The sequence below is a fragment of the Pelophylax lessonae genome, assembly GCF_965119305.1.
Source record: "Pelophylax lessonae genome assembly, chromosome: 2".
Lineage (NCBI taxonomy): Eukaryota > Metazoa > Chordata > Amphibia > Anura > Ranidae > Pelophylax > Pelophylax lessonae.
In genome coordinates, this window is record NC_138769.1 from 383,958,979 (window position 1) to 383,982,883 (window position 23,905).

The 23,905-nt window shown below is 44.4% G+C and overlaps 1 protein-coding gene across 1 annotated transcript in view; it reads right to left on the reverse strand.

The window, feature by feature from the left end:
• The window catches only part of TMEM120A (transmembrane protein 120A), a 51,298-nt gene that overhangs the window by 14,796 nt on the left and 12,597 nt on the right, over positions 1-23,905 (reverse strand). The window contains exons 2-5 of the mRNA XM_082246518.1: positions 17,361-17,479; positions 12,674-12,787; positions 5,596-5,655; positions 3,801-3,896 (exon numbers count right to left, since the gene is read on the reverse strand). Of these exons, the coding sequence (XP_082102644.1) occupies positions 3,801-3,896; positions 5,596-5,655; positions 12,674-12,787; positions 17,361-17,479 (389 nt within the window). The remainder of the gene's footprint in view (positions 1-3,800; positions 3,897-5,595; positions 5,656-12,673; positions 12,788-17,360; positions 17,480-23,905) is intronic.

Sequence of the window (23,905 nt, forward strand, 5' to 3'; positions counted from 1 at the left end):
GTGATCAGAAACAACCATTGATAGTAATCTGCATCACAAAGAAAAGCCCTAATGTCATTGCAGAAAAATTCTGAATATAATAATAAAACCTGATGACAAAGGTGTAAATCTTGTAATTCAAAATCATACAGATTATGAACAAATGTGCTTACAAATCCTGAGGAATAGAGACTTATGCAAGCCCATTCCCCAAACAGTAAATTATCATTACCATGTGGAATATAGAAATCATTCGCAAAGCTTTTTTGGATAATGTTATTGATAAAAATACAGGGGATTACTTAAATGTTAAGGAACCAAAAACCCCTACCTTTTACGCCCTTCCCAAGGTGCACAGATCACTTACTAATCCACCCAGTCACCCTATAGTTTCTAGCTGTGGCAGTTCACCTGAAAATGCTAGCTGCCTGACCATAATTACTTGTACCCACATGTGAAATTCCTGTTCTCTTACGTCAAGGATACCATTAATCTCCTCAAAATCTATAAAGGAACTCTATCCTCCAAGATGCATGGCTGGTAGCCATTGACGTAGAAAGTCTTTACAACACAATCCCTCATGAAAGGCCAGAACCACAAGGGCGAGTGTGCACTGCAAGTTATATGGTTCTCTAATGACCATATACCCCTCAGGGAGGACTCTTTGCCCCTGTGTGGTTACTTATTTTTATTTTATTTATTTCAGGTACTTATATAGTGCTGTCAATTTACGCAGCGCTTTACATAAACATTGTAGATTCACATCAGTCCCTGCCCTCAAGGAGCTTACAATCTAAGGTCCCTAACTCACATACATACACAGTAGGGCCAATTTTTTTTTATACATCAAATTAACCTACCAGCTTCACAAAATTACATCTTCCCGGGCCTTATGTGCTTCCTGTGGCCGTGCAGAGTGCTTTTTGTTTTGACATCTTTTTGAAAAAAGACCCTTTGAATATTTCAGACCATAGATTCAAATACTTTTTGTATTACCACAGGAATGCCTTGACCCCTAGTGGTTAATTCAATCCCCACCAGCGCATCTGTGGCGTCCGCCAGAGGATCCCGTGGCCAAGCCACAAACCTCTGCACCTTTCTGTTGAGCCAAGACGCCAACAGATCCACCTCAGGGATGCCCCACCGCAGACACACAACTAATGAAACACCTTTGGATGAAGGGACTACTCCCCTTGATCCAACGCCTGCTGACTGAGGTAATCTGCCTGCAAGTTTTCCACTCCAGGAATGTGTCCGGCTGAGAGGTCTGGAACAAACCGTTCTGCCCACCTTAGAATGCTAGCTACCTTCAGAGCCGCCAGGACACTTCTTGTGCCCCCCTGGTGATTACCTAAACCACGGCCGTAGCATTGTCCGATTGAATGCGCACTGGACATCCCTGAAGACGATCAGTCCAATGTTCAAGGCACAGTCTGATCGCTCCAAGTTCCGAGTTCCAAGACATTGACACTTTGCTACAATGTAAAGTAGTGAGTGTAAAACAATTCTCCTGCGCTTAAGTGATGTATGATGGGGGAGAAAAAGGGCTGCTTCAGGTGGACTTGAGTGGGTACGGCTTGTGGTCTTGCTGACCCCTCAGGATCAAGGGTATCCAAAACACACTGGAAGACAACAACAAAGAGAAGGGCGCACCGACCTAGTGCATTACCAATAAAAGCGTTTATTAGAATTGTAAAAAGTATATATAATACTCAATAAGTGCAGCACTTCTCGGCTCTGAGAAGAGGGTTTGCCCTCAAAATGCGTCAGCCTAGCTCTAGCAGACTCAGGCGGTTCACTGCATGCTATCAAGTACCGCAGAGTGTCTTGGCTACCTTGGAGATCTTTTCTTGAATCATGTTGATATGTATGACACCCATGTGATACATGTTTTGTGAGAGTATAATATATACTTTTTACAATTTTAATAAACTCTTTTAGTGGTAATGCACTAGGTCGGTGCGCCCTTCTCTTTGTTGTTGTCTAAAGTAGTGAGTGTACAGCTTGTATAACAGTGTAAATTTGCTGTCCCCTCAAAATAGCTCAACAAACAGCCATTAATGTTTAAATCGCTGGCAACAAAAGTGAGTACACCCCTACGTGGAAATGTCCAAATTGGGCCCAAAGTGTCAATATTTTGTGTGGTTACCATTTTCCAGCACTGCCTTGACTCTCTTGGGCATGGAGTTCACCAGAGCTTCACAAGTTGCCACTGGAGTCCTCTTCCACTCCTCCATGATGACATCACAGAGCTGGTGAATGTTAGAGACCTTCCGCTCCTCCACCTTTCCTTTGAGGATGCCTCACAGATGCTCAAAAGGGTTTAGGTCTGGAGACATGCTTGGCCAGTCCATCACCTTCACCCTCAGCTTCTTTAGCAAGGCAGTGGTCGTCTTGGAGGTGTGTTTTGGGTCGTTATGTTGGAATATTGCCCTGCGGCCCAGTCTCCGAAGGGAGGAGATCCTGCTCTGCTTCAGTATGTCACAGTAGATGTTGGCATTCATGGTTCCCTCAATGAACTGTAGCTCCCAAGTGCCAGCAGCACTCATGCAACCTCAGACCATGACACTCCCACCAGCATGTTTGACTGTAGGCAAGACACACTTGACTTTGTACTCCTCACCTGGTTGCCACCACACACGCTTGACACCATCTGAACCAAATAAGTTTATCATGGTCTCAACAGACCACAGGGCATGTTCTTAGTCTGCTTGTCTTCAGCAAACTGTTTGCAGGCTTTGTGCATCATCTTTAGAAGAGTCTTCCTTCTGGGGTCACAGCCATGCAAACCAATTTGATGCAGTGTGCGGCGTATGGTCTGAGCACTGACAGGCTGACCCCCCCACCCCTTCAACCTCTGCAGCAATGCTGGCAGCACTCATACGTCGATTTCCCAAAGACAACCTCTGGATATGACGCTGAGCATGTGCATGCAACTTCTTTAATTGACCATGGTGAGGCCTGTTCTGAGTGGAACCTGTCCTGTTAAACCACTGTATGGTCTTGGCCACCGTGCTGCAGCTCAGTTTCACGGTCTTAGCAATCTTTTTATAGCCTAGGCCATCTTCATGCAGAGTAACAATTCTTTTTTTCAGATCCTCAGAGAGTTCTTTGCCATGAGGTGCCATGTTGAACTTCCAGTGACCAGTATGAGAGAGTGAAAGCGATAACACCAAATTTAACACACCTGCTCCCCATTCAAACCTGAGACCTTGTAATACTAATGAGTCCCATGACACCAGGAAGGGAAAATGGCTATTTGGGCCCAATTTGGACATTTTCACTTAGGGGTGTACTCACTTTTGTTGCAAGCTGTTTAGACAATAATGGCTGTGTGTTGAGTTATTTTGAGGGGACAGCAAATTTACACTGTTATACAAGCTGTACACTCACTACTTTATATTGTAGCATAGTGTAATTTCTTCAGTGTTGTCACATGAAAAGAAAGAATACATTTTTTTTACAAAAAATGTGAGGGGTGTACTTAATTTTGTGAGATCATACATACATACATACACACATATATTAAATGAAAAAAAAAAAATACACTCCTAATGATCGCAGGATGAGGGCATATGCAAGAACCAATGTGGAGTCCCCAAAGAGAAGATGGTGGTATTTGATTCAGCCTACCAGAAACAACCATATATTGAAAAACTTTGAACTGACTGACCCTTAAAATAAATGGACCATAACCTTTAGGATGTGCACATCAAGAAAAAGAACTAGCAATATAAATAATTTATTATGATCAATTTACAGGTAATAATATCCTTACTCAAGTTATTTTGGCGTTATTAATTACAGTAGAATAAGCTCACCTGGAGTTCAGTATAAAGCGACATAGAAAGGACAAGACCAGAAGGATCATGGTTAGGTATAGTTTGAATTTTTCATACTCATCTTTGTAAGCAAACCTGACAAAATAAAGATATGTAATGCAAATAGGACTATAGACAAAAAAGATAAAGCTTAAAGCTGAAGTTTAGCTATGGCAATTTTTTTCACAGTTACATTGGCCCAGCTTGGATCTCACAGGTATGACACATACATAATTACACTGGATCAAGGGAACTATGCAAAATAAACCATACCTAAACTTCTGCCTTAAAGTGAACATCGCATTGGATACATTTTATTTTGTGTACATGTAAGCTAAACAATTTAGAAGTACAACACTTGCATTTAATACAGCTCATAGAGTACTCTGACCATACCATCCTGCCTTTCTCTCCAAAAGGAATCCTCTTTGTTCAGTCATCCAGGTTTAGCAACTGCTTCCTAGATTTAAATGCTGGCTCCAAAGGTGTGCGCAGCCTATTGCATAAGGGTGTGCACCCCAAAGCTTAAACACATGGTACCGTTCACTCACGGTGTTTATTCAGAAAGGGAAGGGGGCTGGTGAATTACATATTTGCAGGCCCCTTCCTCCACTCATCCTAAAACCCACAGATGCAGCCGGTGGGAGAGAAGAGGAGGGAAGATTGCAGCACTGTGGGAGATTTTAAACGGACAATTGCACGGTCATGCAACGCTGTACCTAAACAAATTTGACGTCCTTTTTTTCTGCACAAACAGAGCTTTCTTTTGGTGGTATTTGATCACCTGTGCAATTTTTTGATCATGCACTATAAACAAAAAAAAGAGCGTCAGTTTTGCAAAAACAACAATATTTTTCACATTTTGTTATATGAAATTTCCCCCCCAAAAAATGTAAAAATCTAAATTTTTTAACATTTTAGGCCAATTTGTTTTATGCTACCCATGTTTGGTAAAAAAAAAAAAAAAAAAATTGCAAAAAGCGTATTTTGATTGGTTTGCGCAAAAGTTATTGCGTTTACTAACTAAGGGAAAGATTTTTGTCATTTTTGTTGTTTTTTTTTTTTTTTAACGAGTAATGGCGGCGATCTGCTATTTTTTTTGCGGGACTGCGACATTGCGGCGGACAGATCGGACCCTTGACTGACATTTTGACACTTTTGGGGTTACCAGTGACATTACTGCAGTAATCAGTGCTATACATATGCACGGTTACTGTAAAAATGACACTGGCAGTGAAGTAGTTAACTTTATTGGAGAGGGAGGGGTTAAGTGTGACCCTAGGGGCGTGTTTCTAACTGTGATTGGCTGTGGCTACTAGTGTAAGAACAGAGATTAACGGTCCTACATAGCAGAACCGTTTGATCTCTATTCTTACACAGGGAAGAATGACAGGTGGCTTTGTTTACATTAGCCGCCTGCCTTTCTTCCGGTGTAACGGAAGATCGCGAGTGCCCGGCGGACATCGGGTCCTCCGGGCACACGCGCGCGGGGGGGGGGGGGGGGAGGGTCCATGACCGCGCCTCCGGCGGCGCACGCTCGCTCCCTAGACCCTCACAGGCTAGCGATGCAGCCCTACGTCGCTTTGCCTGTGAGGGGCTGACTGCCGACGTAAATCGTCGTGCGGCGGTCGGCAAGCGGTTAAAGAAAAGCTTCCTTGTGCCAGCAACAGACAAAGGTAAAAAAGTACTGATTTTCTGAAAAAATGATACGGCTATACCTTTTGGCATAGCAGGAATTTAATAAAAGAAGAGTTGTAAAGGTACTGAAAGGTTTCTTAAAATGCCTTATACTTACTTAGCCTGCTTGCTTAAAAGAGTGACATTCACATTCCCCAATACCAGACTCAGGTATAATCTGAAAGAAAAAAGTGCAAATTAGTTAGGTACATTAGCTGTTAAAGAAACACTTCCAGTTTTTAACCTCTTTCACTCACGCATTAAAGCTTTATTCAGTGTAATAGGTAAGCAGCAGAACCACTAAGTACAACGACCAATGAGTTATAACAACCAATGGGCATTTACAGTTGTGCTCATACGTTTACATACCCTGGCAGAATTTATGATTTCTTGGCCATTTTTCAGAGAATATGAATGATAACACAAAAGCTTTTCTTCCACTCATGGGTAGTGTCTGGCTGAAGCCATTTATTATCAATCAACTGGGTTTACTCTTTTTAAATCATAATGACAACAGAAACTACCCAAATTACCCTGATCAAAAGTTTACACACCCTGGGGATTTGGGGATTTTGGCCTGATAACATGCACACAAGTTGACACAAAGGGGTTTAAATGGCTATTAAAGGTAACCATCCTCACCTGTGATCTGTTTGCTTGTAATTAGTGTGTGTGTATAAAAGGTCAGTGAGTTTCTGGACTCCTGACAGACCCTTGCATCTTTCATCCAATGCGGCACTGACATTTCTGGATTCTGATTTATGGGGAAAGCAAAATAATTGTCAGGGGATCTGCAGGAAAAAGTAGTTGAACTGTATAAAACAGGAAAGGGATATAAAAAGATATCCAAGGAATTGAGAATCCCAATCAGCAGTGTTCAAACTCTAATCAAGAAGTGGAAAATGAGAGGTTCTGTTGAAACCGAACCACGGTCAGGTAGACCAACTGAAATTTCAGCCACAACTCCCAGGTAAATTGTTCGGGATGCAAAGAAAAACCCACAAATAACTTCAGGTGAATACAGGACTCTCTGAAAACATGTGGTGTGGCGGTTTCAAGATGCACAACAAGGAGGCACTTGGAGAAAGATGGGCTGCATGGTAGAGTCGCCAGAAGAAAGCCATTACTACGCAAATGCCACAAAGTATCCTGCTTACAATACGCCAAACAGCACAGAGACAAGCCTCAAACCTTCTGGCACAAAGTCATTTGGAGTGATGAGACCAAAATTTAGCTTTTTGCCCACAACCATAAACGCTACATTTGGAGAGGAGACAACAAGGCCTATGATGAAAGGTACACCATTCCTACTGTGAAACACGGAGGTGGATCGCTGATGTTTTGGGGATGTGTGAGCTACAAAGGCACAGGAAACTTGGTCAGAATTGATGGCAAGATGAATGCAATGTGTTATCAAATACTGGAGGAAAACTTGCATTCATCAGCCCGGAAGCTGCGCATGGAACAGAATTGGACATTCCAACATGACAATGATCCTAAACACAAGGCCATGTCGACCTGTCATTGACTACAGCAGAATAAAGGGAAGGTTCTGGAGTGGCCATCTCAGTCTCCTGACCTCAATATCATTGAGCCACTCTGGGGAGATCTCAAACGTGCAGTTCATGCAAGACAGCCCAAGAATTTACAGGAATTGGAGGCTTTTTGCCAGGAAGAATGGGCAGCTTTACCATCTGAGAAGATAAAGAGCCTCGTCCACAAATACCACAAAAGACTTTTAAGCGGTCATTAATGTTAAAGGGGGCAATACACGGTATTAAGAACTGGGGTATGTAAACTTTTGATCAGGGTCATTTGAGTAGTTTCTGTTGTCATTATGATTTAAAAAGAGTAAACACAGGTGATCGATAATAAATGGCTTCAGCCAGACACTAACCACGAGTGAAAGAAAAGTTTTTGTGTTATCATTCATATTCTCTGAAAAATGGCCAAGGAATCATAAATTCCGCCAGGGTATGTAAAATTATAAGCACAACTGCAGTACTTTACTGAAGTCAGACCAATGCATAATGGATTGTGACTGGCTGCTATGGTAAAAACACTTTCCACTGTGCATCCATATGGAACACATTTATCCTGTGTCAGTCTGCTAGCTACCACAACATAATGAGATCAAAGTTCAAATCCTTCAACAAACTTCCAAACTTCTAATGTCCTTCCAGCTTGAACTGGGGGAGCCTCACCTCAGCACTAAAAACATGGTTATTCAGTCATAGAAAGGAACATTATACTAATGAATTTACCCGCTTGCCAACCGGCATGTCGCCGGACTTAAATGGGTACACTGGGATGATGCCTCCAGCTGCACGCATCATCCCAGTATTGTTTTTCAGCCAGCTTTCTTGTAAAAGCAATCCTACAGGCTAATTAGCCGCTGACTTCCCGTAAAATCCATTTCTCTGATGGTCATTGACAGACACAGCTCCTGATCTTCTTAACCATTTATTAAGAGATTTATTCTCCCTGGAGAAGAGACGCCTGAGGGGGGACATGATAGCAATTTTTAAATATCTCAATGGGGATCTCAGCTTAGAAAAAAGCTGTTCAGTCGAAGGGATTGCATGAGGACTCGAGGGCATACAATGCGATTAGAGGAGAAGCGTTTTAACCTCAGGCAACGTGGGGGGTTCTTTACTGTTAGGGTTACAAGATTGTGGAATTCTCTACCACAAGAGGTGGTTTCTGCAGGTAGTATGGTGGCTTTCAAAAGACTCTTAGACGTACATCTCAAGGATCAGAACATTCAGGGCTATGCGAGATGATTACAGCCACACACACCTACACAGGTTGAACTGGATGGACTATTGTCTTTATTCAACCTCACCTACTATGTAACTATGTAACCATTGGGTTATACTGCCCCCTACAGGAATAGAACACTAGGCACAAAAAAAAAAAAAAAAAAAAAAGTCTGGCTATGCCCACTGACTGAGGTAATCCGCCTGCCAGTTTTCCACCCCAGGAATGTGTCCGGCGGAGAGGGCTGGAACGAACCATTCTGCCCACGTTAGAATGCTGGATACCACCAGAGCTGCCAAGACACTTCTTGTGCCCCCTTCCTGGTGATTGACATAAGCCACGGCCATAGCATTGTCCGATTGAATGCCCACAGGACATCCATGAAGGACGATCCGTCCAATGTTCCAGGCACAGTCTGATCGTTCGGAGTTCCAAGACATTGATCGGTAGTCTGGACTTTTCCAGTGCCCAGATCCCCTGCGCAGAATTTTTGCCAAGGACGCCTACCCATCTGGATAGGTTGGCATCCATGGTGACCACTGTCTTGGCATCCATGGTGACCACTGTCCAATACAAGGGGAGGAAGGATTTTGCCCAGCCGAAGTGCCAGAAAATGAAGCCACCATATCAGGAACCCTTTCGTTCCCTGGCTCAGCTGGATCTGATTGTCCAGAGACTGCAGATTCTTGTCCCGGTACCAGGGTAGTAGGAGACTCCGCTTGCAGAAGGTCGTCGTCCAAGTAGCCCAGTACCATGATCCCACATTGGCTTAACAATCCTAGCATCGGGGCCAACACTTTTGTGAAGGCCAAAGGAGCGGAGGCGAGACCAAAGGGTAACCCCACAAACTGATAATGCTCCTCTCCCACAGCAAAGTGGAGGAAGTGCTGGTGACCGACACATATTGGAATGGGAAGGTAAGCATCCTTGAGGTCGATGGAGGCGAGAAAATCTTCCTGATGCAGGGAAGCCACCACCGTGCGAATGAACTCCATTCTGAACTTCTGCACCCGCACAAAGCAGTTCAGCGCCTTAAGGTCCAGAATTGGACACACCTTGCCTTTCTTCCTGGGGACTGTAAACAAGTTTGAGTAAAAACCCCTGAAAATGTTTTGATGTTGGAACTGGGACAAATCACACTTTGAAGTAAAAGATCTTGCACTGCCCCAAAAAGAGCCTGTAAGCAGACCGGGGACAGTTGCACATGTGAAGGAAGAACCTTACCAGAGGGTAAGAACAAAACTGGATCTTGTAGCTGGACTGTATAACCTTGTGGACCCACGTGTCTTGTACCAGGAAAGTTCACGGGTCCAGGAACCAGCGAAGACATCCCCCCCACCCCAGATACGGGTGAGGGTGCACCTTCCTACTGAAGAGGCCATGTCCACAGGTCTGGAAAAGCCCGCTCTGGACTTGCCAGGCCAAGTTTGTTTGGATCCTCCAGATGAGGCCCCAAAGGGCTTCATTTCCTTGTCAGTCGACCCTGAGGGACAAGAAACAAAAAAAACCCCAAAAAAACAAAACAAAAAACCTTACGAGCCTGAGAAGGAGGGCCCACATCTACAACAAGGGTCCTTGCCCTTAGTAGCCTGCGGAAGAATGGTACCCCTGTGAGACCTTTAATGATGTCATCCAAGGTAGCACTAAACAGGCAATCAGTCAGTCAGTCAGTCAGACCTTTTCAGAAGTCTGGTCCGCAGACCAGCATTTGAGCCAAAAGGATACGCCGAAAGGACCACTGCCAAAACAGGGAGCCAAGCCACTATGGGAGCAACATCCAAAGAGGCATCACAGATAAATTGCAGCCCCTGGACCAGCTGGTCCACCAGATTAGCAAAGGCAGGGGGGAGCTACTCCCCCTCCAGGTCACGGCGCAAAAGCTTAGCCCATTCGGTCAGAGTCTGCGACACCAGGGCAACGGTGAATATCAGCCTCAGTGCCGAACCAGCCAGGGTTTATATATTGGGGGCCACAGCCTCCGCCTTTCTGTCAGCTGGGTCCTTAAAGGCCGGGGACTCTTCATCGGGAATCATGGTTGCCTCGTTTAATCTGGAAAATGGAGGGTCCACCACCGGTGGAACAGTCCACTTCTTAAGAAAGGACTCCTCATGTGGGTATGGCCTAGTAACTTGCTTAGGGACCCCAAGAGGATGCTTTGGTCGTGCCCACTCTTTAGTGACAATTCTGTCAAATTAGGAGGGGAAAGGGAACACCTTTGCCGCTCTGGATGGCTTGTGAGTGCCAAAGGGAACCTGGCCTCCATCGCAACTGAATCCTCCAACTTTAAGTCTCAAGCACAGATACAATCAGTTCGTCCACCAGCGCCTTTTCGGGTGTGGTTGCAGAAGTGGAGGAATCATCCTCACTTTTTGAGGATTCAGGGCGCATGTTCGCAGACCCAGCAGGGTGACCCACGTCCACAGCGGCCGAATCAGATTCAGGATCTGAGGAGACAGATGGGGCAGGGGAAGGCGAGGGTGCTTTATGGCAGCCCGTCACCCAAAAGCCATCTCCACCTGGGACTCCAGGACCACTGTCAATGCATCGATGGATGGATGGGACCCGGAGGGCCCCGCAGCCCCAGAGAGGGGATCAGGGGGGGAGATGTGCTACAAAGACTCCATGAATCAACAGGGGAACCCCACAAAAAAGTTTAAAAACCCTGCTAAGGGACAACCCCCACCGCTCCGGCAGCACCACATGGTTGCCAGTCACAGAGCACCAATTATTCCTCCGCAGAAAGGGAGACCAGGCACTGCAGCCAACAGGAGAATCTGCACTGCACGAGCGGCATTTAGGAAACAAAAAGATCCAGGAGTCAGCACCAGGGGATGAGGAGGGGCTCCCACCACCTAAATCGCTGCCCAGAGGGCTCCACTGTCATGGCTGCTGCTATTTTCAATGGCAAACCACCGCAAAATGGCCGCTGAACTACACAAACATAGCCGCTGTGCATTGGGCACACAGGCTACAAGAAAATGGCGGCCCGCACAGATCTACCAGACTCCCAGGGAGGGATCCCTAGGCCTTAAGGACAGGCCCTGGCAGGATGGGGGTCCTGGCAGAAGCCCCCACCAGGTACAGCCCCCCCCCCCCCCACAGCCGATCGGGAAGGAGGGGAACCTGGGGGCCCACGTCCACCTCAAAACCCTTCAGGGGGAAAGGGGGTGGGATGACAGCTACTCACCACACCAGGAACCAGGCGAGCACCACTGCAGACAGAACCCCTCGCCATCGAAATGGGGGGGCTGTTGGCAAGGAGGAACGCTGCGACTCGTGAGGCGTTTAACTCGCAAACCAGCCCCATCCGGTGGGGCTATGTCGCAGCCGACCTAGCACTCTCGCTGGCCAGACTGGGGTGACCACTGGATCTAGATTATCCAGGCCGTCACCCAGTCCGGCAGTTGATTGTAGATCTCACAGGAAAAATACAGGCGAAAAAAAATCTATTTAAAAAGAAAAATTTGCCAGGAGCAGAGATACTAGCAAGGAACTAGGTCCTGACTAAGCAGAAAAAAACTGAGTACCTATAGCAGAGGGAGGAGTATACCTCCTGGGACTGCCCAAAGGCGTAGCCAGACTTTTTTTCTGCCTAATGTCCCACTCCTGGAGGGGGCAGTATAACCCAATGGTTAAGAAGAAAATCAGGAGTTGTGTTCCGTCAATGAACAAAAGAAATATGGATTTTCATATGTAAGGCCTGGTCTTCAAGAGGGTAAAAGCTTTCCCAAGAACTACAGCATTTGAGGAGAACTTTTGTTTTCAAGGAGGGAACTCTTGCACACTTTTACAATGCAGTGCGTTTGCGGTAACACCTGTTAAAACGTGCATGCTGTGAATTGCTCTGCAACGCAGACAACGCAGCTCTGATGCACATGCAAGGAATGATTAGACTGCCTTAACACAACACACGGTTGGGCCATTAATGCCCTATAAAATCATTACGGAACAGAAGATGGCTTAACGAGAACACTGAATAATTACTTTTTTTTAGACTGACAGAAGGTATCTGCATAGCGGAGACACAATTAATTAAGCTGATCTTTTTCAATTACTTCTTTGTTATTCCTGTTTTGCAGCAACCGTGTCTTAACATTTGGGGATCTTTATAAAAGAATGTACTCTGCAAATGTTTTAGGCATTCGCACAGCCATCTGAATAATCCTTGTAATGTGCCTAATACTAATAATAATTAATTGTGTATGATATGTTTATATCCTAGGATCGTCCGCTCCATCTAGTAGTTATACTGTATTTTCTTGAAATAGCTGAATCAGGAAAATACTGCATTATTTCCACTAGATGGAGCAGATGATCATAGGATACAAACATATACACAGTACGATGATTATTTATGACGGTTGTGCCAATGCTTATAAGATCTTTTTTTTTTTTTTCCACTGGAATAATCATATCTCCTGGAACATATCCCTTACCCGTTTTTCTTGGGTAGAAAGGACTCCATCTCAAAGAATGTTTTCTCCCGCAACTTAATGCTTTCTTGTATTTCTTTAATTTGGTCTTCTTCATTTTCTTGGCTGCCTTTAACCCTGCATACATGCAAAGATATCAGGATCCAATCCCTTGTAGATTACTTGAATATAGAAAACAGTGCTCATCATACATTTACTGAGACATAGAACAGCACAGATTGGGTGGATTTTCACTATAAAAGAGAAAAGATCATACAAAGTCTCGGTTGTGCATCACAGATTGTTGTAGCTGGTAGGTCCTGGAAATAGTGTAGGCAAGCTAAGCACAGGTCAGACCTTCCAACATGACCCACTCCAGTAGGTACACAGCACTCCTAATCAGCGCTCTGTCTTTAACATTCTCATCACACAACTTTAACTTTAGAAGATTGTAATCAGAAAGGCAGAGAGATGATCAGAAGCAGACTGTTTTGTACTTACTTGAATGGGTGATCTTGAAGGCTCTATGCAGCAGTTATGTCATCAATCTTATAAAAAGGAGGTAAAGCTGTTAAAGATTGTGTAAACCCAACATTTCATATTCAGGATATGTGCCTGCTGTACCACGTACTTGTATGAGAAAGTATCCTGTTCTCTTGTCTACGTGTGAAATCACTGGTGTTTCTGCCATACCCTCTGTTTTCCTATTAAAACCTGAACACACTTGGCATGAGAGCACAGCATGGTCAGTTCTCTAGCTATGCTGGAAACTCTGTGTACTTTTCTCCAATGACCAGTATTGTCCTGAACACACACACAGCCTTTTCACTGGAAATATCAGTGTACTGTGGTTTCTTCTACCCCAGCTCTTATGCAGCGGAGAACAGAAGATATGTGGAGATGTAAAAATATTTAGAATGTTTTTTTTGTACCCTGACTTTAACATGTAAAGCCCTGTCCAAGTAATGCTAAAGTCGCTTTTTTTTTTTCGTTAAAAATAACATGTTACACTTGCCTCCTCTGTGCAGTGGTTTTGCACAGAGCAGCCCGGATTCTCCTCCTCTCTGGTCACTCTTTGGCGCTCCTGGCCCCTCCCTCCTGTTGAGTGCTCCCACAGCAAGCAGCTTGAAATGGGGGCACCTGAGCCGAGTCACAGCTCCCTGTGTCCATTTAGACATGGAGCTGGGGCCCGGCCCTGCCCCCTTTCTCCCCTCATTGGCTCATTGACTTTGATTGACAGCAATCAGAGCCAATGGTGCCACGCTGCTGTCTCAGCCAATGAGCAGGGGAGTTCCAGACTGCTGAGTCTCTTGTGCAACATCACTAAATCTAGATGGGGCTCAGGTAAGTTTTAGGGGGCTGAGGGGAGAGCGGCACACAGAAGGTTTATCTTAATGCATAGAATACATTAAGATAAAAAAAACCTTCTGTCTTTACAACCACTTTAAGAATACAACAATGGGCTTATTCAGGAAAATTACCTCTTGGCCTGGTATGGTTAACTAAGCTCTTGCATTACGGCAACTAATTTATTGAGTTACTAAAAAAAAAAAATATTTGTTCACCTTTGTGAGATTTTTACTTAAACTCAAATCGTATAAAAACTCAAAATCTATTTTTCAGTATGTTTGGCAGCATGGCACACTGTTGAGAGTATTCTTAAAGCGGAGCTTCACCCAAAAGGAGAAGCGTCGTTCGTTTGCTTTCTCCCCCCCTCCGCTGCCACATCTGGCACCTTTCGGGGGGGGGGGGGGGTGATGGAGGAGCAGATACCTGTCAAAACCAGGTACCCGCTCCTACTTCTGGGTAAGATCGCTGCAATCTTTGTGCGGCGATCTACGCAATTTCTGGCCCCTCCTCCCCCCGCGAGACACACAGGTCCCAGAAGACAGCAGGGCTCTTCAGAAAGTGCAGTGCAGCTCATGCATGCGCAGTGGGAAACACAAGGCTTCACTCTATGTTTCCCTTAGTGAAGATGTTGGCGCCTGAGCCAATGGATGGATTGGCTTTGGGTGCCAACATCGCAGGCTCCCTGGACAGGTAAGTGTCTTTATAGTAAAAGTCAGCAGTTCCAGTATTTGTAAGCGATTTATTTTTGTGATTGTGTTGTAAATCTTCTCCAGAGACCTAGTAAGTAATAACTCTCCTTTTCAGGTAAGCCACTGCTTTGCAATTGACAGCAGAGATGTCAGCCTGCCGTGTGGACTCTTAGTTGGCCTTGGGCTGCCCATCATATTGGCAACCCAAAGGCCACGTGAAGAAGCTTTGAAGGCAGGCTGAAAAGCTGTTAATTGAGAGACAGTGGCTTAGTGTTTTCAGCCTTCCATAGGAGGTACCTTTATTGGCAGAATCTCCACATTAGAATCTTTCCAACAGATTTACAAAAAACTATTTGCCTAAAGGCTAAGTTCACCTTTTGCATAAAATGGCCCATACTGACAAGGAGCTCCAGAAAGGTAAAATGCAATGCGCTATTTTTCAAAATATTGCTTACTGTCAATGCCATACCTGTAGGGCTGTTTTGGTCCCCCTAAAGACTGACCGAAATCTTCCTATGCGGTTTATATTCCCTTTTCTTGGCTAGTTTCCTGGGCATGCCAGACATTTGGTGCTTATCCTCAGAATTACAGGAGGGAGCACAATTTCTTGATGAAAAGTAGTGCATGGGCAGCACACTCTCCTTCCCCCAACTGCAGCATCAGCTAGACTTCCTTGGGGCCATCTCTCGGCTAGGAGATGGAGGTAGACCTGCCCAATAGAAGTCTATAGGGCTGTACCGTGCAGGCACAGCCAGGAGAAGAAACCTTTCACCACTAGATGTAAACAACTGAGGTAGCAGGCATCAAATCTCGGTAAGTAATCATCTGTGGAGGGGGACTCTTGGTTAAATTAGTTCAGGGCAAAGGGATCAAAAATAATACATGCACGTTGCCTGAATGTGCACCTACTCTTTAAAGTCTACGCAAAAGGTTGAAAACTTAATCTAACTTAAATAGGAACTACGAACAAAACTTTCTTCTCCCATGCAGTGGGGCTGTCCCTGCATTACATGGGTTAACTGCTCATTTTTTGTCTAGGGTATTTCAGAGCAGAGATATACTTACCTAATCCACTGATCCTCCGAGTGCCAGACCGACCCCCCCTGCACACTAGTGGTCTTGTGAAGGGAGTGTTCCTAATGTTAGAACGCCCACAGGCCGGCTCTGGATGTGAGGACAGCAGGAACAGTCCACCGTTGGACGTAGAGGTTTGCAGTTTTCCAGAGAATAGAAAGGATCAGGTAAGTATAGCCTTTCGGTGTGCCCCTAGACAAAACCAGAAGTTAACCCAGTTAACATTTTTATGGAGTTCTGCCCCGGAAGATTTTACCCCCTTCCTGACCAGGGCCTATTTTGCGATTCGGCACTGCGTGACTTTAACGGACAATTGCGTGTGACACTGTACCTAAACTAATTTGACGTCCTTTTTTTCCCACAAACAGAGCTTTCTTTTGGTGGTATTTGATCACCTGTGCGATTTTTTGATCATGTGCTATAAACAAAAAAAATAGCGTCAATTTTGCAAAAATAACAATATTTTTCACATTTTTTTATATGAAATTCCCCAAAAAAAAAAAAAAAAAAGAAATGTAAAAATCAAAATTTTTTTAACATTTTTTTAGGCCAATTTGTTTTATGCTACCTATGTTTGGTAAAAAAAAAAAAAAAAAAAAAAAAAAAAAAAAAAACGCAAACAGCATATTTTGATTGGTTTGCGCAAAAGTTATTGCGTTTACTAACTAAGGGAAAGACTTTTGTCATTTTTGTTGTTTTTTTTTTGTTGAGTAATGGCGGCGATCTGCGATTTTTTTTTTGCGGGACTGCGACATTGCGGTGGACAGATCGGACCCTTGACTGACATTTTTGACACTTTTGGGGTTACCAGTGACATTACTGCAGTAATCAGTGCTATATATATGCACTGTTACTGTAAAAATGACACTGGCAGTGAAGGAGTTAACTTTATTGGAGAGGGAGGGGTTAAGTGTGTCCCTAGGGGCGTGTTTCTAACTGTGATTGGCTGTGGCTACTAGTGTAAGAACAGAGATCAACGGTCCTACATAGTAGAACCGTCTGATCTCCATTCTTACACAGGGGAGAATGACAGGCGGCTTTGTTTACATTAGCTGCCTGCCTTTCTTCCGGTGTAACGGACGATCGCGGGTCCACCGGGCACACGCGCGGGGGGGGGTCCTTGACCGCGTGGGAGCGTGCCACCGGCAGCACGCGCTCGCTCCCTAGAGCCTTACAGGCTAGCGACGTAGCCCTATGTCGCTTTGCCTGTGAGGGGCTGACTGCCGACGTAAATAGTCGTGCGGCGGTCGGCAAGCGGTTAAGCTTCCTGTAACTGTAGACCTACTGACTATGCTGTCATGTGGTTTTAACAAAGCCTTTTTACAGTTAAATCTATCCCAGCTTGTGACTAGTTTCCTATATGTTTTAATCATTCCAGTTTTTCATAGCATTCTAGATCATCAAAGCCTAATTTAAATGTAAATATATTTTAGGCAATGTTACTGATCCCAACATCTGGTGCAGGCAGAACTTTGAATGTCACCGTATACTCTGAGGGGATTTATGTAAGATTAGCTTAGTAATTACAATGTCATTGCCTAGAATGCACAATGATTGCATCTGTCATTTAATTCTCATTAGACAAAGGCATCACATACTTCTTTAATTCTACCGATAGGTCTTTTAGCTTCTTCTTCTGACGTGTAATAGAAGTAGCACACCGTGTCTGAAGCTTTGTTAATTCCTCCAACTGTTGCTTGTATGAGCGATGGGTCTCCTGGCAGATAAAACAAAAAAGGACACGTTTAACAAAGAGCCCAAAGCAAGCTAAACTAAAAGCTGACATGAAACGTCACTGTCTAGGAAAATAAGATTTTTTTCTTAAAATATTTTTCTTGAAGTCCATTGAGAGAGATGAGAAGTTAGGAATTCCTAAACAGAAAGGTTATGTTGCCACCTATAGGAGGTTAGGAGGACACTTGCAAATGAATATGTTAGGCCAGCCCCCCATATAACCCTGACTTTAACATAACACTACAATGCATCTGGAAAGTATTCACAGAGCTTCACTTTTGCCACATTTTCTTATGTTACAGTCTTATTCCAAAAGGTATTGAATTCATTATTTTCCTCAAAATTCCACAAACAAACAATACCCCCATAATGACAACGTGAAAGAAGGTGGTTTGAAATCTTTGCAAACTTATTAAAAAAACAAACACAAATAACATGTACATAAGTATTCACAGCCTTTGCCATGACACTCAAAATTGAGCTCAGGTGCATCCTGTTTCCACTGATCATCATTGAAATGTTTCTACAACTTCATTGGAGTCCACCTGTGGTAAATTCAGTTGATTGGACATGATTTGGAAAGGCACACACCTGTCTATATAAGGTCCTACAGTTAACAGTGCATGTCAGAGCACAAACCAAGTCATGAAGTCCAAGGAATTGTCTGTAGATCTCCGAGACAGGATTGTATCGAGGCACAGATCTTCTGGGGAAGGGTACATTTTTGCAGCATTGAAGGTCCCAATGAGCACGGGGGGAGGACCTTAGTCGTCAGGGAAGTGACCAATAACCCGATGGTCACTCTGACAGAGCTCCAGCGTCTCTATGTGGAGAGAGGAGAACCTTCCAGAAGAACAACCATCTCTGCAGCACTCCACCAATCAGGCCTGTATGGTAGAGTGGCCAGACAGAATCCACTCCTCAGTAAAAGGCACATAATAGCCCACCTGGAGTTTGTCAAAAGGCACCTGAAGGACTCTCAGACCATGAGAAACAAAATGCTCTGGTCTGATGAAACAAAGATTGAACTCTTTGGCCTGAATGGCAAGCATCATGTCTGGAGGAAACCAGACAGCGCTCATCACCTGGTGAATACCATCTCTACAGTGAAGCATGGTGATGGCAGCATCATGTTATGGGGATGTTTTTCAGCGACAGGAACTGGGAGACTAGTCAGGATCGAGGGAAAGATGAATGCAGCAATGTACGGAGACTTAAGCTGGATACACACTATCCAAGTTTTGTGGTTAGATTTCCTTCAGATTTACCTTTTCTATGTAGTGCAAGGGCCTGCCAGATTGCATACAAATTGAAAGTGTTTAGGTTTTACCTCATATTATATGGTTTTGGTAAGTCTAAAGGAAAAAGTCTTCAGAAAATCTTATAGTGTGTATGGCCCATTAGTTGATGAAAACCTGCTCCATAGCATTCTAGACCTCAGACTAGGGTGAAGGTTCATCTTCCAACAGGACAACAATTCTAAGCACACAGCCAAGATAACAAAGGAGTGGCTATGGGACAACTCGGTGAATGTCCTTGAGTGGCTCAGCCAGAGCCCAGACTTGAACCCAAATAAACATCTCTGGAGAGATCTGGCTGTGCACCAATGCTCCCCATCCAACCTGATGGAGCTTGAGAGGTCCTGCAAAGGAGATTGGGAGAAACTGCCCAAAAATAGGTGTTCCAAGCTTGTAGCATCATTCTCAAAAAGACTTGAGGCTGTAATTGGTGCAAAGGTGCTTCACTAAAGTATTGAGGAAAGGCTGTGAATACTTATGTACATGGGATTTTTTTTAATTTTTAATACATTTTCAAAGATTGCAAACAAACTTCTTTCACATTGTCATTATGGGGTATTGTTTGTAGAATTTTGAGGAAAATAATGAATTTAATCAATTTTGGTTAAATAAAAAACATGGAAAAAGTGAAGGTCTTTGAATACTTTGGATTCACTGTATGTTACCACTACATAACACCTTCCCTTTTTCTTCATAACAGGGGGAGGTGTTTTGTAGACTAAGTGATAGCAGGGAATACTGACAACAGTCCAGAGTCAGACATTGCAGGAAAGTACAATATCAGCTCACAAGATTTCTGACTGGATCAACAGATTACAGACTGGATGAACTGCAGGCTGAACAGATATAATAAAATGCGGTCAATTGTATATTTTTTACAAATTCAATGTTTATTGAAAAAGGACATACAATATAATACAACACAACAGAGCATATTGGTAAATGTCCAATAACTATAGATGTAGATGTAGCGGGTCAGGGAACTAACAAAAGACACACATGAGATATCATGCGTTCGAACCGCTATAATAACATACGGAAGTTCAAAAAGTGGGCTACGGTGCGTAAGTCTCCCAGACAGGACCTCCCCTCCACCGGCATCTCTCAAATGGCCGGTCTGTTAAGGAGAGGAGGAACCAAGCTGACATCCCGGTCGCCCTGCATCCATCACCATATAGGAAGAGTATAAATGCCCAGGGGGGGGGGGGGGGGGAGTTTTCTAGAAGGGGGAAGAGCAGAAAGAAGAGAGAGGAGAGGGGAAGAGTGGGCAGTAGGGGGGGGGGGGGTAAAGAGTGGGGAAAAGGGGAGGGCAAGGATGGAAAAGTAGGAGGGGGGGGGGGGAGATGACCAACCCTAACGCCGACAACCAGTTAAGTGATCAAATCTTTGTATTCAGCGGAGAAGCTAAACTCATGCCAGTAGTACCATCGCTTGAGGAACTTTTCTCGCGAACCCCGTTCAGTCGCCATCAGATCTTCCATTTCATTAATATTTGCTACTTTTCCCAACCACATAGCCACTGTGGGGGGCTGTGACTGCTTCCAGAGAAGAGGAATTCAACTCTTGGCGGCCGTGAGTAGGAGCGGCAGGATCGACTTCCGGTAGGACGAACGCGGAAAAAAATTGTATATTTATCAGAACCAAAAAGAGAGCAAACAAGAAAAATGTATTGTTGGAGTTTACATACACTTTATGCCTAATATAGCTAACCTTTGACTTCTGGGAAAGGAAGTTTGGACCAAATATTTGGTCAATCAAGAGCTTCAAGGAAAGGGAGGTCCATGATCAGCAAGGATGTTACCAAATTACCAACCTTATAAATGGATAGCCATTAATGCTATTTACAGCATAAAATCTAAATGGATACAGGGGAAGAAAATCCTTAGGGTGAAAAAAAACAGCAGCAACTTTCCAAATATCACACACTGCTGGAAATCCGGAGTGCCAGGTTGGGCACATGCATATCTGAGTGAGCCCTTGTCTGGGGATATGTGGCAAGGGAATTTTAATTGTGAATAAAGGAGAAGCATGATAAGTTTCTTTCGTTGTTTTTTTTTTTTTTCATATACTCATCTGAGTCATCTTGGATTGGGAGGCTTGGAGCGGAGCCAGGGGATGGAAGTTGAAGTGAAGTGGTGGAGGCCTAACATCTTTATAAAAGTGCTACTTGACCATAATTCTTAGAGTCATACAATTCTGGTGCATGCATGGTGTGAAGGAGGCATGTGTCATGGCCACGTTTGTGAGCACCTGGATTTATTATGCACAATGAGGACTTGATTTGTACTATTACGGCAAGAGTCCTAAGGATTATATACTTTTTGTAAGACTTTCTTTGCTTCTCTGTCCAGGTTCCAAACTCCCAAACTCAGAAGGAGAGGGAGAAAACAACTGAAGGACCACATCAGAAGTGGGAATTCCCTAACAACCCCACAAACACCAAAAGAGGTGAACAGGGAAAAGCCTGCTACACATATGTAAAGGGTAAAAGATCCATGGAAAATGCAGAAGAGTCAGGTCCTTGCTAGAGAAGGACGCAGTAGAGGCTGATACGTGTCAACCTTGTAGATCAAAGAGGTCCCTCAGGAGAAGAATTGGGCTGAGCAGAGTCAAGCACCACATGGGGTACAACCACTTATGAGGGAATAAGACTCCTCTGTGGGAAGGAATGCGAGTTTATTTGGAATATCATGCCTAAGGATGAGCTTATACTAGAGTAAGACGTAGAGGTCCTAGGGTGCCAAGAACCCAAACCACCCTGGAATGGTGCACAATGAGGTGAGGTACTACCAGAAGTGAGAGGAAGGGCAGCCTAAAGAGGCATGTGACTCAAAGGTCTAGAGAGGAGGCCACATGGAATAGCCTGAGCAACCAAACTGTGAGCAAGTAAACAAGGAACCCAGCTGATTGAACAAACAGCCTCCACTTTCACAAGGGCGCACCTTAATGCAGAAGGCTAAGCAAAGTAGGACAGAGACCTCTGGCTTCAAGAACTGTGGTTTTGGTGACAGGCAGGCTCTGGTTGCCTATTTGAGTACTACTGCAGTAGAAGATGAAGGTTAGAGTTACTCTGCCTCATCCAAAGATCTTTGGTGTTGATATTGGAGCACACTTCGATCCCAAGTTGCATCGCTAATGACAAGCATCAAGGGCAAGTAGGAAGAAAATTTCCCTTAAAGTGAGTCAGGTGTCACTTGGGCATATCTTCAGCATTTAAGGTGCATAGCCAAAGGTCCTTTCTCATATAAAACAGAAATGAACCCCATGCCAGACACAAGCTTCAGATGCTTGTAAAGCTGGTCATACATTGATAGGCTAAATGAAAAAAAAAAAAATAAAATTACCAATTCCTCTATCCATGCCACCATGTATACGCCATCCAACCATGACGTAAATTTCTCTAACAAGCTTCAATCATCTAGACCAGTGGTCCCCAAACTACGGCCCAGGGGGCAGGTATGTCCCTTTGCTTGCTTTTATCTGGCCCTTGGGACATTATTCCTCTAACGGTCAGCAACTGTGGGACATAGTTCCTGCCGCGGACAACAGGGCCCTATTCCTCCCACTGACACCAATAACAGGTATTATTCTTCTCACTGACACCAATGATGGGGCATTATTCCTCTCACTGACACCAATGATGATGGGCACTATTCTTTACATTGACACCAAGGATGAGGCACTATTCCTCCCATCAAGAACAAACATTCCCAGCTCACCTGCAACAAAACCAAATTTATCCTGTCTAACTGTTCACGTTAAAAACAAGGGGTTTAGTTTCAAACATTTGCAAACATATATGTGTAAAGCCCCGTACACACGATCAGATTATCGAACGATCTGTCGTCCGTTTTTTGTGGCATGCTAGTCTGATGTGGAAAGTGAAGAGGTTATTTTCATACGAATTTTCCCGTATGACAGAATTCTACTTCAGAAGTGATGTCATGTGTTGGATTGCTTTGTATGTGTTCTTTCGTCTCTGAGCATGCCTAGTCTTGCTCTTAAGATTTTTTTCAGTCGAAATCTGTACTAATGAGACGAAAATCGGACGTTGTTTTGACGGACGACAAAAATTACGGTATATAGCCTGCACATCAGGATTTTGTCAGCCGAAAAGTCGGAGTCGGCTGTCGAAAGCACCATACTAACAATCCGAAAATCGACAGATCGGTCGTCGGACGAATTTTCCCTACAGATTTTCTTATCGTGTGACGGGCCTTAAAGCGGAGTTCCGGGCACAAAAACGATTTTTTTTTTTTTGTGCCCCTCCGCTAGGTAGAGCTCACCTGAAAAGGAATTGGATAGTTATTTTTATTTTTTTTGTTTACTCACCTTTTTATTGAAGATCGTAAATACTCACCTCTGACTGCTTCCTCCCTCGGAGCCGCGGCTCACCCCGTCACTTCCTGCCTCGCGATGATTCCTGGGAGCTAAACGTCATAGCTCCCAGGAATCAATGCAACGGCACCGGCCCCGCTCGTCATTTCCGGGCGACGCCGCATTCCCCTGCTAAACAGCTTCTGGGCATGCTCAGAAGCTGTTTAGGAATGCGGCGCCGCACCGGAAGTGACGAGAGGGGCCGGTGCAGTGCATTCTGGGACACGAAGATGCGGAAGAAGACAGAGAAGAGGACCGCGCCGGCTTCAGCTGCCCACAACAGAGATGGAAACGCTGTGGAAGAAATTTTCTAAGTAAGTATTTCTTCTAAAAGGTAAGTGCGAACCGGGACAGATCAGAGGCTAGCCATTGTGGAATGTGCTAGCCCTGACTGTCCCGGGGGTATGTTCAGCAAAAAATCTTTTCTGTGCTCGGAACTCCGCTTTAAGCCACAGTGGCCACGTCAAGAAACCCCAGTTTTCTGCAGTCAGTCCTAACTCAATTTAAGAGTCTCCCAGACAGGAGCACATATTTAGTAGCTGGATAGATTAAGGGCAGGTGTGCCTGAAGGGATCCCACCCCTCCTTAAAGGTATAGGAAATTATAGAGTTAGGACTGACGTAAACTGGGATGCCTTGACGTGACCACTGTGGCTTACACATATGTTTGCAAATGTGTGAAACTAAACTCCTTGGTTTTTAACGTGAACAGTTAGACAGGATTAATTTGGTTTT